Below are 16,553 nucleotides of genomic sequence, written 5' to 3'. Positions count from 1 at the left end.
TGTGTATTTGTGTGCGTTAGTGTGAGTGTTGCTCTGTTTGTGTTTCACTGCAACTCCGTTGCTGCTGTTTTACTTGCTGTTTGCTTTGCTTGGAAACTGAAACTTCTTTCTCTTTTGCACACACACGCTGACACAGCCATACGCACGTTCACACACACACACACACACACACACATATTCACATGCATACAAACAGAACGGCACAAACAACTCACTTCAAAAACTTACACGTTGCTTCTTTGAATTAAACTTCAATTTGCTCTTTACAGATTTTAGATTTGATACTATATTCCTACACTTATGTTTTTGTTTTAATTCTTATTTTTCACCGACAAGAAACGGAGAAAACACCGACCGACATAGCCTCGCACAGAAAACGCGTCCAACTCGCTCAACGGTTTTTTTCGACTAAAAGAAGTTGTCCCTCCCGCTCGCACGACAACAAAAACGACAGCGTGCTAGTGTGACCAATTCACGCGAAATTTAAAACTAGAACTAATTAATAGTTTTGTTTCTGCATGCTATGCCATCGGAAGCATTTAATTTTAAGTAAATATTAAGAAAAAAAACAATAAATTCAATTTATTTTCAATATATAAATGAAATACTTTAACTTGTATGTACTGCAAAAAATACTTCATATATGTGACATTTTTTAGTGCATTTCCATCATCCGGCATTTGTTTTTATGCAGTGGCAACGCCATTCGATATAGTTGCCACACAAGTTTATTGTATCACATCGTTTTTCTTGCGGTGCGCGGCCGCCTGAGTTTTAGCTCTTTTTAATTAAAAGAAAACTGCCAGTAGGCTGCTAAAAGTTAAATAGAACATTTTTACATTGCTATTCTAACTTAAATCATATAAAACTAATCAGCGCCGCGTTTTACGTCAGCCCGGCGGCAGTGACTATGCAGTCCCATAGCAAAAAGCGCGTTTGCTACTATTACGACAGTAAGTTGGCATTAAAATGACTTAAATTACATGAAATATAGCAAATAAGGTGATAAACAATAAGTGCGTGCCCAGATAAATTATTATAAGTCTGCGGCATCGCGTCGGCAAGTTGCTGAGCAGATTTGTGAATTTCAATTTTTAAAGCGACTGTACTAGCATTTTGGCACACAGCGCACTTTGCGCTAACGACCGCAGCAAATGCGACTCTGTCGGTGGTGTGTGTGTACGTGTGTATACCTGTAGGCCTTTGTTTTTGGTATAGCGAAAGTGCTGCTCTGTTTGTATGCGGAAAAGTGCGCTGTGCGCATGGACGCCTCGCCGACAGTGGCTGTAAAATTTTCGTTTTACACAGCGTGGCGCAAATTTGTATTTTTCGTATACCCTGTGCAGCTAGATAAGATGGGGTGTATTGATTGTTGTAAGTGTTTGTTATTGAGGCTGTTTAATTAAAATGTAGATGGGATTGAGTAGCTGAGTGGTAAAAAATAAACTTGGTAAATATACTTTACACATTAACAGACTCTAAAAGGCAGGGTATGTATGTAGACATTGTTTAAAATGATTGAGAGTTATTAATATATACTTACAGTTTTGCAGTTGTATATCCAGTTAAATTAAGTAGTAATTGTTTATTAAGCGATCACAGGGTATTTCCCCGTCTGTACACAAAGTTCTCGTTCTCTTTTAGAGTTTAGGAGCCACTGCAACAGTTTTGCATTCTAATAGTATGCAGTAATAGGTAGAAATTCGATGTCGATCACTTCCAGGGTATTTTTTAGTCAATAAATATTAATGTGAAACTTCTTTGCACTCCACAGGTGACATTGGCAACTACTACTATGGCCAAGGTCATCCCATGAAGCCCCACCGCATACGCATGACCCACAATCTGTTGCTCAACTATGGACTCTATCGCAAAATGGAGATTTATGTGAGAGTCCGAGTGGGATATACCTAATGAAACGATCTAATCAAATGTTTAATTGCAGAGACCACATAAAGCCACAGCGGATGAGATGACAAAATTTCATTCAGATGAATATGTGAGATTTTTACGTTCCATACGTCCGGACAATATGACGGAGTACAACAAACAGATGCAGCGCTTCAATGTGGGCGAAGATTGTCCCGTCTTCGATGGACTGTACGAGTTCTGTCAACTCTCCGCCGGAGGATCAGTGGCCGCAGCTGTTAAGCTGAACAAACAGGCCTCGGAGATCTGCATCAATTGGGGTGGCGGACTGCATCATGCCAAGAAATCAGAAGCTTCCGGCTTTTGCTATGTCAATGATATCGTGCTTGGAATCTTGGAGCTGTTGAAGTATCATCAGCGAGTGCTCTACATCGACATCGATGTGCATCACGGCGATGGCGTGGAGGAGGCATTCTATACCACAGATCGTGTGATGACTGTCAGCTTTCACAAGTACGGAGAATACTTCCCGGGCACGGGAGACTTGCGAGACATTGGCGCTGGCAAGGGCAAATACTATGCTGTGAATATTCCACTGCGCGATGGCATGGACGATGATGCCTACGAAAGCATCTTCGTGCCCATAATATCGAAGGTGATGGAGACCTTCCAGCCAGCTGCTGTGGTGCTGCAATGCGGTGCAGATTCGTTGACGGGCGATCGTCTGGGCTGCTTCAATCTGACCGTCAAAGGACACGGCAAATGCGTCGAGTTTGTTAAGAAATACAATCTGCCCTTCCTGATGGTCGGCGGCGGCGGCTACACCATACGAAATGTCTCCCGGTGCTGGACCTACGAGACGTCGGTTGCTCTAGCTGTTGAAATTGCCAACGAGCTGCCCTACAACGATTACTTCGAGTACTTCGGACCAGACTTCAAGCTCCACATCAGTCCGAGCAATATGACAAATCAGAACACAGCCGAATATCTGGAGAAGATCAAGAATAAGTTGTTTGACAATTTGCGTCTGTTGCCGCACGCGCCGGGTGTTCAAATCCAGGCCATACCCGAGGATGCGATCAACGATGAGTCCGAGGACGAGGATAAGGTGGACAAAGACGAGCGTTTGCCGCAGAGCGACAAGGACAAACGCATTGTGCCGGAGAATGAGTATTCGGATTCAGAGGACGAAGGCGAAGGCGGCCGCCGGGACAACCGCAACTACAAGGGCCAACGCAAGCGGCCGCGTCTCGACAAGGAGCCCATCATTAGCAATGCCAGCAGCAAAGCCAGCGCCGAGAGCAGCGAAACCAAGGATGAAAAGGAGAAGGGTATATATAGCATACTATAGCCAACTATCGATCAATTTGAACTAACATTTTGCCCTCTCTTTTTCGTACAGCTGAAGGTGAAGGCGAGGAATCCGCCACAGCCAACAATACGAATAGCAGCAGCAGCAACAGCGGCGGCAGCAATAGCAACAAAGATGATGCTGCCACGCCCACGGCTGGTGGTGGTAATGCCGCCTCCGCTGCATCGAAGGGCGCCAAGGAGAACAATATATGACGTGGCGGCCGCAATTGGTTATAGAAGCCAATTAAGCGACCGCCCAAATACAAGCCGCCGGATTTCACCTAGCATACGGATCCAAAAGCAGTGCAAAACTGTACAAATTCAGGGATCCCGGAGCTTAGTCAAATAAAAGAGGGAAAAACGAAAAAAAAACTCAACTTAATCTAAAATACAATTTATTGTAAGGCAACATTTTCATTCAGAGTGAAGCGAATTCGTGTTTTAAGCTAAGCCACAGATAAAAGATTAAACGAAAGATACATTTAAAGCACAGATACATTTAACAAGAACACAAATCAACTAAGATACAGCTACAGTTACATTTAAAGATAAATTCTACAGTTACTTACCGCATAAGCAAGATCCACACGTGTTTTTTAATCGATCGCCGCAAACTTTTAACAAAATAAAACCCTTTTTAAATGTAAAACTTGTGAAACTTTTAATTGATATATAAAGATGGAATATAGCGACAGAATTTGGTATGTAAATAAGATGGAGATTATTATATGAATTTTGTATATACAGAGATTTTATATAGATTCTGAAACTATATTTATTTGGTATATATAGAAATATTGAAATGTTCTAAATTTTAGATATTCAACTTATATATTAGAATCTCTTTTGTATTAGAAAGAAACTATAGCAATATATCTTATGTTATCAAAGATATTATGAGTATAAATATATTATAGAGATATATGGATATATATATAGATATATAAATTTTGTTAAGATATGCCTCGAAGTCACATTTAGACAGGCACAGTTGGTGAGACAGACACAGAAATGTCATTGTTAAAACGAGAAGGCATTTTGTATAAGACATGAGAATCACATAGAGAAGCTACAGAAATTTCAATTATAATTCTTACGCAATACATTTCTCACCTTTACTACTACTTATTTATTACACACTGTGTATAAAGCTTACTGCTTAAAAGTCCAGAAAAAATTATTTAAATTCCGGAGAAGCCAAAAGAAAGGTCAGAAATTACAAATATAGAGTTTCTAGTACGTAAATCAGGCTAGTTACAGAAATTTGACAAAAACTAATTAAAAATGAATTTACACATATATAGTAGATTCGCTTAATATAACTGGCAAGGCTTGCAAGTCTGATGAGCTTGACTTCATGAGAATCGCATAGAACAGAAAATATTTTTATTAGGTCATATATTTATCTTACCTTGAAACTGTAAGCTAAAAAAAAACAATTTTCATCTTAACAATTCCTTTTTCTTTTTATTTATTTTTTTATTATTTAAATATAGTTGCTTCAGAAGCTTAATTAAATTCATGTGAATCCCATAGAAGAGCAAACTGCAAAAATTCCAATTAAAAATATTTTTATTTTTATTTTCAATTGGTTTGAATTTTTTTTTTTGAATTTCAAAAAGTTTTCTATATTATTAATTTATAAATTTCCTTTAACTCCACTTTTAATAATATTAATATTCTAATTTTTCATCTCAATACTTACTTTCCAATCAGCTAGATGTTTTCCAATTGGACTTATTTAAATATCAATTTCGATTTCTTTTTTAATACTTTTCTTTATTCAAAAAGGAACTTGTGACAAATTTATTCAACATTGACTAACTAAAATTTCAAACTAACTAAAGTACAGTTTTCCAATTGCAATCAGTCGAAGGCAAACGCTTGGCCAATCAGACTGACTGACTGGCTAACTGAGGCGCACTTGATGAGACTTTTTGGTGACTAATCCAGCGATAATATCGACTCGATGCTGTTCCGATTGCTGCGTGGCTGCAGGCGTGGCCCGCCCAAATAGCTAATTGGATTCGCGAACTGCCGCTGCAGCAGTGCAGCCTCTAAGTACATGGGCGGCAGCGTTGCCGGAGGGGCGCGACGGGCAGCCGATGTTGCCGAAGTTGTCCAATTGGAATTTGCGGCGCTGATGTCAAAGGCGAGCTCCGTGTCATCGCGTGCTTTGTAATGGGATTTGCGTCGCTGCGGTAGCTGCTATGGATTGTCGTGGGCGTGGCAGTGGGCGGTCGGGGTCAGGAATTGAGGTTATGTTTGGTTTGGGTTTTCGGTTTTGGGATGCGGGATGCGGGTTTTAGATCAAATAATTTAGGGTTTAATTCGATTTGGCTGTATTTGCAAGTGTTGTGAAATGGACGAGGTGTGAATAAACGTGACCGGAGAGAGATATATAGATATATGTATATATTTCAAATAATATTTTCTCAAAAAAGCACACATACACATGTCTTTTTGGTAGGGGCAATGGGCGTGGCAATGATGATATGCAAAAAATTTTTCTTAAAATATTTCAATATTTGCCGTCATTTGGCAATTATTTGGTACACAACAATAAAACGAAGTTTAACTGCCGTTAGTCCAGAGTCGGTATGAACTGTGCTAAAGCAAGACGACAAGAGAGATCAAGACAACAGAAAAAATATTACGTTACTGTTAAATGAGCAGAGGCGATCGTAAGAGCAGCACCAGCGACACTTAACAGTGCCAAAATTAATGTGAATGTGAAAATGGTCGATTAACACGATTGGTGCTGTTAATTGCAGCGGAATATTAAAGCTTCTTTAGCTTTGCCGGCTTAAACGTAGCGTAGGATTAAATAAATATAGATTATACATGTCTTGGTCTAGAAAATCACTTTTGCGTTTTCCTATTCAATTGAAGTTTTCTTTTTAAAGTCCTAAACGCAACATTGTATAGTTAAGAGCGTGTAGTTTTTTGTTACGCTTTTTTTTATTTTATATATGTAATATATCTTCTATTTGTAATTCAGTGTAAAGTGTGTATGGTCTAAAAAATCCACTTTGCAGCGCATTAAATTTGCGCTTTGTGTTTTTGGCAACAATGGCTTCACCCTTGACCCAGCACGAAAGAGTAAGCCACTTCACAGTCCGCCACACTTGCTTCAAGCGCTCCATCTCTTTCTCCCTCTCACTTAAAATCAACTACACGCAGTGCAGCAGCGCAGCAGCAGCAACCGCAATTTGCAATCGGGCACACATGCTTGCACATGTGCGTTTGTGTGTGTATGAATATGTGTAGTCATCAGCGAAAGAAACGTACAAATGGAAGAGGCAAACGGGTAAGTGAAGTCGCTGTTTGCGTTCTCTTCTTTATTACAGTTTTACATATGCATACGCATTTTTACATACATACATGCATAATTGCGCTCCTAAAGTGACCTTTGCTAGACGCAAGCATACGCACGCGCTAGCGGTTATTTAAACGGTAATCGCTATACGTTTTATGCGTCGCTTAGCAATGAGACAGTTAAAAGGAGCTTTATATATTTTCTGCTGCACAGTGGTTTATGGGTACAAAAAAAATAAATAAAAAAAGAAACGATGCCATAAAAAGTAATTAAGTGGAAATGTTATTTAAATGAAAAAAATTCCATCAGAAGTTCGTCTTTCTTGCAATTAAATAAAGAGTTCACATTTATATTTGATGCCTGTTTTATAGAAATGTTTATGCGCTCGCAAGGCTTTACGAAAAATTGTTATTTCTCGCGTCGCTTTTTCATAGTTTTCCATTTGCAGCAACTCATTTCAGTTGCACTTTTGCTCGCTTTTATTGTTCTCGGTTGAAGGTAACGTCAACAACAACAACAAGAACAGCGATAATAACGGTGCCAGCAACAAAAGACAAGCAAACTTGCACTTTCACGCACACCAATACACGCACACAATGCTACACTACTGCACTGCGTGTGTGTGTCTGTATTTATGTTTGTGTTGTTGCATTTGGCGGCCATATTAACATTGAGCGCATAACTCTGCCATTTTTCATAGCATACTGCGCGAGGCTAGTGATGGAAAAGGGGTTTATACGGAGCTGCATGAATGGAACGCACTGTTGCGCTTGTACACTCAGCGAAAAGCGCTTTTGTTTTTTCCTCACAGATAAGACGTAAATCGGAGCACTAGAATTATTTTTAAAACAGTTTTTGAGACTTTTACTTGCTTTTTTTTTTAATTCTTAAAAAATAAAACAGAAAAAATACTAAAAGTATATAAATTTAAAATTTAACAAGGTAAGGTAAATACATTTCAATAATATTTTTTTTACCTCATTTTGTGAAAATTATTTATATTTTTATATTGATTATTTTATTTCGAAGTGTAAACATTTCAAAGACTTTGTGCCAGTCATCATTTGCTGCTGTTGCCGCGTTGGGCAATTTGTTCTCCACCTGACAGCAAAACACACACAAACAAACACACACACTTACACACAGAGAGAGAGTGTCGGGTACTTGAATGTATTTATTACACATGTTTTACATTGTACGCACAAGTTTGTTGCCCGGCGTTTGGGTCGCTGGTCAACAAGAAGCAAATGCTTTGTTAACCATTATGGGCCATGTTTTAATACGCCAACAACAACAAGCATAACTTTTCACATTTAATGAGCGAGCGAGACAGAGAGAGAGCTAGAGGGGGACAGTTCCACAATTGAAAGAAAAAGTTTGCGTATTTTTTGTATTTCAACTTTTTTTTTCACAATCGCGATCAGTCGTTCGACCTGTAAAGACGTGAATTCGAACAGCCTTCGCTTAAGCTCTACTGCTGCAGAGTTCTAAAAATAGAACTTTGCGGTGCATTCTTCAACGCAACAGCAACAAAAACCGCACACGCAGCGTTTTCTTATCGCTTGCTTCCGCGTAACTCAATTGCTTTAATTGCAATTTACGAAATTTCGTCGCTTGGCGCGAGTGCGCCTGCACTCAAAAGCACAATCCGCGATGACATCTAATGTCAATAACCTCGCTACAGCTGTAAAGGTAAATGCAGAAATGCAAGCCCAGCTTAACGTTGTGATGGCAAATAGGCAAGCCTCCATCATGCCAATAAACTCAAAAATAGATATCGCCTCCGTGCAAGGCATCACTAACAACAAAAACACGAAACGTAAACAGCCAAATTCACCAAAAACCATCAAGAAAAGGCTCATCTTCGACGAACCAAGCACCAGCAATGCAGCATTAATATCAGAAAATCGATTTTCACTGCTCGTAGAAGAAGATGAAGACTACAGCGAATCACCTGTAGCTCCAGAAGCCCCAGTATTGACCGACCAGCAAACTACACCGAAACCTCGTCCGCCCCCCATATGGTGTCCAAACATCAAGTCTGTGGCCCTACTTCAACAGATAATAGATAAAGTAATTGATGCTAAATCATACGTAATTAAGCCAAAGAAGAATAACATAGGTGTATTAACCCAATGCAGTGAGGACTATCGCAGAGTTATAGACCACTTTACTAAGCTGGAATTGGAGTTCCACTGCTACCAGCTTAAGGAGGACAAACCATATAGAGTCGTGTTCAAAGGGCTTCACTCCAGCACTGATACAACACTAATTAAAAAGGAATTGGAAACCAAAGGCCACACAATTACAAATGTGCACAACCCACTGAGCCGTATGGACAAAACACCGCTAAATATATTTTTTGTTGACGTGGCTCAGGCCCCCAACAACAAAGAAATTTTGGACATTCGAGTTGTCTGCAGGCAACGCTGCACAGTGGAACTGCCAAGAAGATACAACGACCTGACACAATGCCATCGCTGTCAAGAATTTGGACACACACAACGCTACTGCCACAAAGCTCCCAGATGTGTGCGTTGCGCCGGGAAACACGCATCCAAAGACTGCACCCGCGAAAAGGACCAGGCACCAACTTGTGTGCACTGTGAGTTACAGCACCCAGCCAACTATAAGGGCTGCCAAGTATACAAGCGGTTGCGCAAATTGCAATCCCCAGCACAAAAAAGGAGTCCCACACAAACACCGTCTACGGGTCCGAGTACTGCTTCCGAAATTACAAGGCCCCGGAGCATTACCCAAGCCACGAGCTTTGCAACGCCTATTAGTGGTGTTTCTTACGCACAGGCCGCTAGAGGTGGACCGTCAAATAAGAATACCACAAGTGACACTTTGTTCACTGAAATGCTTCAGCAACAACAACGTCAGTTTGACGCAATTAATGCCGAGCTCAAAGCGATGCGAGAAGTACAATCCCAACAAGCAACCATGCTAAACAGTTTAATGGCCATCATAACCAAGCTTGCCTACAAATAATGGCTTTACGTGTGGGTATCTGGAACGCCAATGGCCTGAGAAACAAGACTCAGGAACTGGCTGCGTTTCTCTCACAAGAAAACATAGATATAATGTTAATAACAGAAACTCATGAGTGCCCCACTACACAAATTTTCGGATACGAACACTATCAGGCTCATGGTGAAGGAGCAAACTGCTTTGGTGGATCCTCAATCCTCATACGAGCAACAATACCGCATACACCTTTACTGCCAATTTGCAACGCAACAATGCAGGTCTCAGCCATCACCCTGCCTACGTCTATTGGAGCGATCGAAGTTGCGTCAATTTATCTTCCGCCAAACACTGGTCTGTGTGATCATCACATGGAACAGGTTCTAGGCCAAAGGTTGAATAAGACCCTCATCGGCGGCGACTGGAATGGATGGCACCCATTTTGGGGAAGCAATAGTGCGAATCGTCGCGGAGAAGTCATATTTGAGGCGATTCAAAACTTACAATTCAGCATATTGGCGACTGGAGCCCCCACCCGTTACCCAATTAATGGACACAGGCCCTCGGCAATCGACTTCGCTGTCTACAAAGGCATCTGTGACCGGCAATTGACCATTGAAGAATCCTTGGACCTATCCTCTGACCACCTGCCACTAATAGTCACAATCCACGCGCAGCCACAGCCCTTGCCCATTAGGAAACAACTACTGCCAGCAGGATCAGATTTAGGAGTCTTTAGGCGCGAGCTCCATTACTCTTTGCACATAGAAATGGAACTTAACACTCCTGAAGACGTGGACTACGCAGCAAACAAACTGCAGGAAGAAATAGTCAAAGCTGCGCACCAAGCCGCCCCACCATCTTGCCAAACAAGACAACAGTCTCCGTACAACATCCCCCTCACCTTGGAGGCCCAACACCTACTAATACACAAAAGATGGGCCAGGAGACGCTGGTTAAGATTACGCACGCCTGATGCCAAATCCATGTACAACGAAGCCACGAGGCATCTTAAAGCTGCTCTCGCCCTGCTTCAAAAGAGGTGTATCAGCGATGCGCTGGTACGAGCTGAATCGCCCACTGACGCAGAGTTTCAATTATGGAAATTTACAAGAAAGCTCAAACGGCAGCCAATACGACGTCATCCCATTCGGAGCATTTCTGGTTCCTGGCACATTGGAGACGAAGCTCAAGCTGAGGCTTTTGCAAACCACCTTCAAGACCAATTCACGCCGGTGATTACCGCAGAGGCCTCAGAAATCGAAGCAACAGAAGACATCGTTCTCTCGCCCCTCCCAGCTGAAGACCAGATAACTGGATGTACAAAAGAAGAGGTTCTTGAACACATCAGAAGAGTGAAGGCAAAAAAATCCCCTGGATATGATCTAATAAACGGCAGAGTCCTTAGAGCACTGCCTGACTCCACCATAGACTACATAACTATGGTGTACAACGCCATGCTCCGCATCCGGCACTTTCCAGCCTGCTGGAAGCGCGCCGTGATTGTGATGATTCCTAAGCCTGGCAAACCCGTGGGAGAAATTGAGTCGTACAGACCAATTAGCCTGTTGCCAGTACTCTCCAAAATATTCGAAAGAATATTTCTGGAACGAGTACTGACACATCTGGGACGCCAGGAGGCCATTCCAAACCATCAGTTTGGCTTCAGGAGACAGCATGGAACACCGGAACAGGTTCACAGAGTTGTGCACCATATCCTTGGAGCCTTTGAAGAAAAGATGTACTGCTCTGCCGTCTTTTTAGACATCAAACAGGCGTTTGATCGAGTTTGGCACCTGGGAATGCTGCAGAAAGTGAGGACCACCCTTCCAGCCCCATTTTTCGCGTTGCTATCCTCATACCTTATTGGAAGAACCTTCCAAGTGTCAAGGGGGCAAACAGTATCCTTGACTAGACCAATTATGGCTGGAGTACCACAGGGTAGTGTTCTAGGCCCAACACTTTATACTTTATTCACAGGAGATATGCCAACTCCCGAGCCAAATATAGGAAGTACAGATGCAGTACTCATAGCGACCTATGCAGATGACACCGCCATCTTATCACGTCACGTATCTGCGCAAGAAGCTTCAGACTCACTACAAAAATATCTGGACTCTTTCGGACGCTGGGCAAAACGGTGGTGTATCACCATTAATGCACAAAAGTCTGTACATACTACCTTCGCCACTAGAAGAGGAGATTGCCCAAGCGTTGCATTGGGGCCCACTATTCCCAAAGCCTCAAAAGTAAAGTACCTTGGTATCACTCTTGACAGAAGGCTGACTTTTAAAGCGCACATAAGTCAAGTAACCTCAAAATGCAAAAGCAAGCTAAAAACCCTCGACTGGATGCTGAGAGCTTCAAGCAAGTTGTCTTACAGCAGCAAGGCCGCCATCTACAAGGCAATAGTTGTCCCAACCTTCGTATATGGTATCTCTCTATGGGGCTCCTCGGCGAAGACTACAAGGAACAAAATTCAGACCCTGCAGAATAAAGCACTACGCAGATGGACTGGAGCCAGCTGGTTTGTAAGAAACTCAGTCTTACATAGGGATTTAGCAATTCCCACAGTTGCTGAACTCATTGGGCGACACAGTTCAAGATACGCGGACAGACTTGCAGCGCATCCTAACCATCTCGCAAGCAACCTGGCTATAAACAACAATAGGCGAAGACTGAAGAGATTGCATCCTCTAGACAATATTAGAACTAATTAAGATAGTAGCTACAAGTGCAGAATAATTGGCATATCTGCCCTCCCATTAGTTAAGGTTTAGAGCTAAATGCGCTATAGAGTCTAAGACAATAAGCTGCAACAAAATAAAGAAATAAAAACGAAAAAAAAAAAAAAAAAAAAAAAAAAAAAAACTTTTTTCAACGCGGAAATTAATAACAAATTGCTCGAAGGCAGCTTGACGCTGCTAACGTGGCCGTAGCCCAAAAATAATATTAAAAAAAGCGCACAGAAGAAGAAGCAGCAGCAAAACTTTTGCTTATCCACAATAAACACTTCATTGCGCACTTGAGTTAATTTGTCAAGAACTCGACGCATATGTTCGAAATTATTGAAAAAGTTTCAAGTGTGAGCGAACGAAAGGAGAGAAACGCAGAGAGAGGCAGGAGAGAGAGCGAGAGAGAGGAAGGCAGATAGAGCAAGAGCGAGTAGCAAATTTTATGCTGTCCTTGATGGCTTTTCATTAGGTCCTGCGCCAGGCAATTGCAATTGTTGTAAAGCATGAATAATGCATGCTCCGAAAACTTTTATTAAAATGCATAAAACCACAGCCAGAAAAAAGAAAATGTATAACAAAAATGAGTAAGAAAAAATGCAAAGAAAAAAACTTGAGAATTTTATAGCTGACCAGCGTCAATTGGCTGTGGCATAGAAGCTGTTAGTCAGATTTTACAGTGTTTCCATCTGCTAACATTTGATGTAAAGTGGCAAAGCCATGATTGAAGCAATGCCAGATATTTGTAAAGTTTATTGACAAGAAATATTTTTGAACTTAAATTTAATTTATTTTCAAGAAATTTTGGCACAGTTGTAGAAGCTGATTTAGTAACTGATTGATTGATTGTTTGATTGATGATGGATATTGTTAGAAACATAAAATGTTTTCATCTTTAGTTTTTGCTTATTTTCAAAAAACTTGTCGATTTCCCTTATCAAGAAATACATTTTATATCTAGTGTATGATTTATCCTGAAGGAATGTTGCTCTTCTCTTATATATAAACGTAATATCTTTGATTGATCAATGATTGATGAGTGCAGTCTCTACAGTCTCTCGACTTTTGCTGTTCTTTTCACAAAACTTTTTAAAAAATGAAAACTCAAACTGAAATTTCGATTCGTAACATTTGCTTCTTCAGAGATTTATTGTGTCGTATAAGTTAAGTGCTTACAAATTCGATTGTTTTGCGCTAGCTGCCGAGCAGTGGAAACAAGTTTGTTTTTCTGTATTTGCTTTGCTTGCAAACTCAAATGGGGCCTTGAGCTTTGTTCCAGCTGTTTTCCCTTTTCTGTTCAATAAACTGTAATTCGTGTGTGTGTGAGCAAGCATTTGTCGCACGTACACACACGCGTATGTGCACACATTCACACACATACACACACGCAGTCAATTGCACACATCTCTAGCTGCACACACACACACACACATATATATATATATAGTGCACTTGGCATACATGGCGTATGAGTGACATTTAATTAAAATTTATGCAGTCTAAAAGGCAAAAATAACACACAAAAAACGTAGTGGAAGACCTTCTTGTGCTGCTCCTTCTAGCAGTTGTTGTTGCTGCTCTTGTTGTTGTTGTTGTTGTTGCAGCTGACTGAGGCTGTTCAAATTTATGCAACGCGCGTCATTTTGTTTGAGTTTTATTAAACGCTGGCAGTTGTAACTCGGCTCGTAATCATGTGTAAATTTGTTTTTACACCGAGCGAACAGGAGCGGGAACGGGAATGAGTATGGGAATGGGAACAGCATAGAGCACAGGTCGAGCGCTTGTTCTCAGGACCCTCTATCAGCCGCTGCCCCACCTCCTCTACTATCTACTATCTGCTTGACTCCTTTCTGTGTGTGGCTGAGCATTGTGGCCATACGTTGTCAGAGCAGTGTGCAGAAATTTTCTAATATTTAAATGGGAAATTGTATGCTTAGGGCATAATTGCACTTTGCACTCAGCATTGTGTGCGTGTTCGTGTTCGTGTCCGTGTCCGTGTGTGTGTGTGTGTCCGTGTGTGTGTCAAGTGGATAACTAATGTGCAGCTGCATAATTAGAGTTTGGGTGTTTCAACTTATTGCTGTCTTTCGTATTATTTGAGATTATCTAACTTGGCTAAGTGAAGAGCTGATCAAATTGCTTGAATTATGGCACTAAATTAACAATTTCACTTTTAAATTGAACTTTAACGACTTGTAAGCCCATTTAGTTGGGCACTTCAGACTAATACAATTTATGATTGAAATTTAAAGACTTGAGCTGCTGTCGTTGGTATGTTTCATTTACTTTTTCACTTTGATATTTTATTTTTAATATTTTAATTATAATTTTGATTGTTGTTTATTATATTTATATAGTTTGTTTTTCATATTGAAATTATTTCTACTGAACATCCCAGATGAAGTTCATAGCATACTATTATATTTATATAGTTAATATATTTATATAAAATATTTATTTAATTATATTTAAAATAATTGCATTATTTTTTATTATTTTAATATTTTTGCTTTGCTCTTTCTGTATAATAAAATTATATTAATTTTAAAATTTATTAATTTTAGAATATAATATTATATTTATGTATTTAAGTATATATTTTATTAAATATATTAATTTTTTATTTCATAATAAATATTATTTAATTGTTAAATTAATTTATAATTATTATTAAATTGCCTGCTACATTTTTTTTTAAATATATATCAATCAAGATGATTTATAATATTTTATATTTTATTTTTTATATAATTAATTATTATTATTATTTTTTTGTTAATTTAAATGTTTGCCCTATTTTTTTTTTTTGCTTTTTGCCCAGTTAAGTTTCTCTGTATAGTTATTTTTTTAGAACAGTCAAAAGCTGTGAAGGAATTTTCATTGTTTTATATTAGTTTAATATTATTGATTTTATTATTCCCTTTTATAAATATATTTTATATACAATTACATTAAAAATGTTAAATTTATCACTTTGGCTGTTGTTGTTTGCGTCTCTCTCCTCTCATTTTCTCTCTCTTTCTCACTCCCATTGCATTCTGCTCTCAAATGCTTCGCTTTGCCTCCACTTTGACGATCTTGCCCTGCTTTTTGGCCAGCATCCAGGCCTGCAGCTGCATGCGTCTGTAGTGCAAATGCCTCTGCAGACTCTTCTTAAAGATCGTCTCCCGGGCGAGTATCTCGAGATCCTCGTCGCTGCATTCGCGTATGTTCTGCTTGGTTCTGGCTATTAGCTCGTTGGTGAGCTGTATCTTGGTGGCCGAGCTGCGTACGGAGTGCAGCTTGCGGCGCCTCAGTTCCTCGCGATGCAAGTACAGTGCATAGGCTGTGCTGGCTGCCGCATTTTGTTGCATTGGTTGCTGTGGCTCTTGAGTCGGCGTCTGTTGGGGATTGCACATCTTGGCTGCTGGAATGCTGAACTACGTTTGCTGTCCTCAGCTCGGCTGTCGCTCACTTTTATGCCACAAATCGGTGGCACCGCAAAATACCTGCTCATTCATGAGCTGCGCCGCTGCTGCCACGGCACAGGTCAACGAGGAGACGGTTCCTTTTTTTTTTAGGGTTCATTGCAATCATTGCATTTTTTATAACTGGATTACCAAGCAAAAAAAAGTGTGCTTAATCCCATTCATTACCTAAAAAGTGTCGTAAAGTCGCAACGGCTGGCAGCAGAGGCAGCGGCCAGCGACAGCAGCTAGGAGCTGGCCGCAAGGAGTCGAGTTTGGTCCTGCGCGCTTTCACACGCTAATCCAGATGCATGTATAACCGGATTAGGCCAAACGAACTGTTTATGGGTCAAGTGACGCTGGCCTGTGCCTGTGCCAGCATGTTCAGCATGTTGCATGCTACATGCGGCACGTTGCATATCATTTGCGCGTTGTTAGCTAATCCTCTATACACAACTCTCTCTCTCTTTCTCTCAGTTTCCCATTCGCGCGCTTTGGTCGCAATTAGCATCATAATGAACCGACAGCTGATGGCTTTTTAGTTTTTGGGAAATTCACATGACCAGAGTTGCGGCAGCCAGGGTTGTCAGCTTTGTCCGTTCGCCAGCCATCCTGCCAAATTGCCAGCTGACCCAAATTTCTGAACGGGGCTAAACCAAATATTTGGCTTTAATCGCTGCGAGGCAGCTTTAATGAATTTCAAGTTCGTTGAACGTGTGTAATTAACAAAACTATTCGCAGATAACAAGATTAAAAGCGGAATCTACTGTCCACTATCAATTTGTATACCCTGTATACTTCCGAAAAGTGGCGATCTATGACGCATCAGTTGGAATCAGTCAAAATCTGCGAATCCTGCCTCAT

At 40.5% G+C, this 16,553-nt stretch overlaps 3 protein-coding genes across 6 annotated transcripts in view; 1 reads left to right on the top strand and 2 right to left on the bottom strand.

Annotated features, from left to right (window-relative positions):
• Positions 1 to 503: 503 nt before the first annotated feature.
• On the top strand, positions 504 to 3,594 carry LOC111599428 (histone deacetylase Rpd3). 2 transcript variants are annotated; one of them, XM_023315092.2, is made up of 4 exons: positions 504 to 549; positions 1,775 to 1,887; positions 1,946 to 3,200; positions 3,272 to 3,594. In XM_023315092.2, the coding sequence occupies exons 1-4, from the start codon at positions 519 to 521 to the stop codon at positions 3,433 to 3,435; spliced, it is 1,563 nt and encodes a 520-aa protein (XP_023170860.1). In that variant the 5' UTR covers positions 504 to 518; the 3' UTR covers positions 3,436 to 3,594. The 2 variants fall into 2 exon arrangements, with proteins under 2 accessions (XP_023170860.1, XP_023170851.1); XM_023315083.2 differs by lacking the exon at positions 504 to 549 and adding an exon at positions 694 to 953.
• Positions 3,595 to 5,119: 1,525 nt separating this feature from the next.
• LOC111599509 overlaps positions 5,120 to 16,553 on the bottom strand; it is a 76,902-nt gene continuing 65,468 nt past the window's right edge. Inside the window, exon 21 of one of the 3 annotated variants that reach the window (XM_023315173.2) lies at positions 5,120 to 5,430. In XM_023315173.2, the coding sequence (XP_023170941.2) occupies positions 5,167 to 5,430 (264 nt within the window). In that variant the 3' untranslated portion in view covers positions 5,120 to 5,166. Of the gene's footprint in view, positions 5,563 to 16,553 lie in introns of all 3 variants that reach the window. The other 2 variants (XM_023315177.2, XM_023315184.2) reach the window with 2 other exon arrangements.
• LOC111599552 lies at positions 15,239 to 15,683 on the bottom strand. The gene has a single exon (XM_023315221.2). The coding sequence runs from the start codon at positions 15,639 to 15,641 to the stop codon at positions 15,288 to 15,290; it is 354 nt and encodes a 117-aa protein (XP_023170989.2). The 5' UTR covers positions 15,642 to 15,683; the 3' UTR covers positions 15,239 to 15,287.

This window comes from Drosophila hydei, unplaced genomic scaffold (assembly GCF_003285905.1).
Source record: "Drosophila hydei strain 15085-1641.00,03,60 unplaced genomic scaffold, DhydRS2 tig00000283-arrow-arrow-pilon, whole genome shotgun sequence".
NCBI classification, from domain to species: domain Eukaryota; kingdom Metazoa; phylum Arthropoda; class Insecta; order Diptera; family Drosophilidae; genus Drosophila; species Drosophila hydei.
Note: the sequence above shows the minus strand (reverse complement) of the source record. Positions and strands in the feature narration are given on the sequence as shown.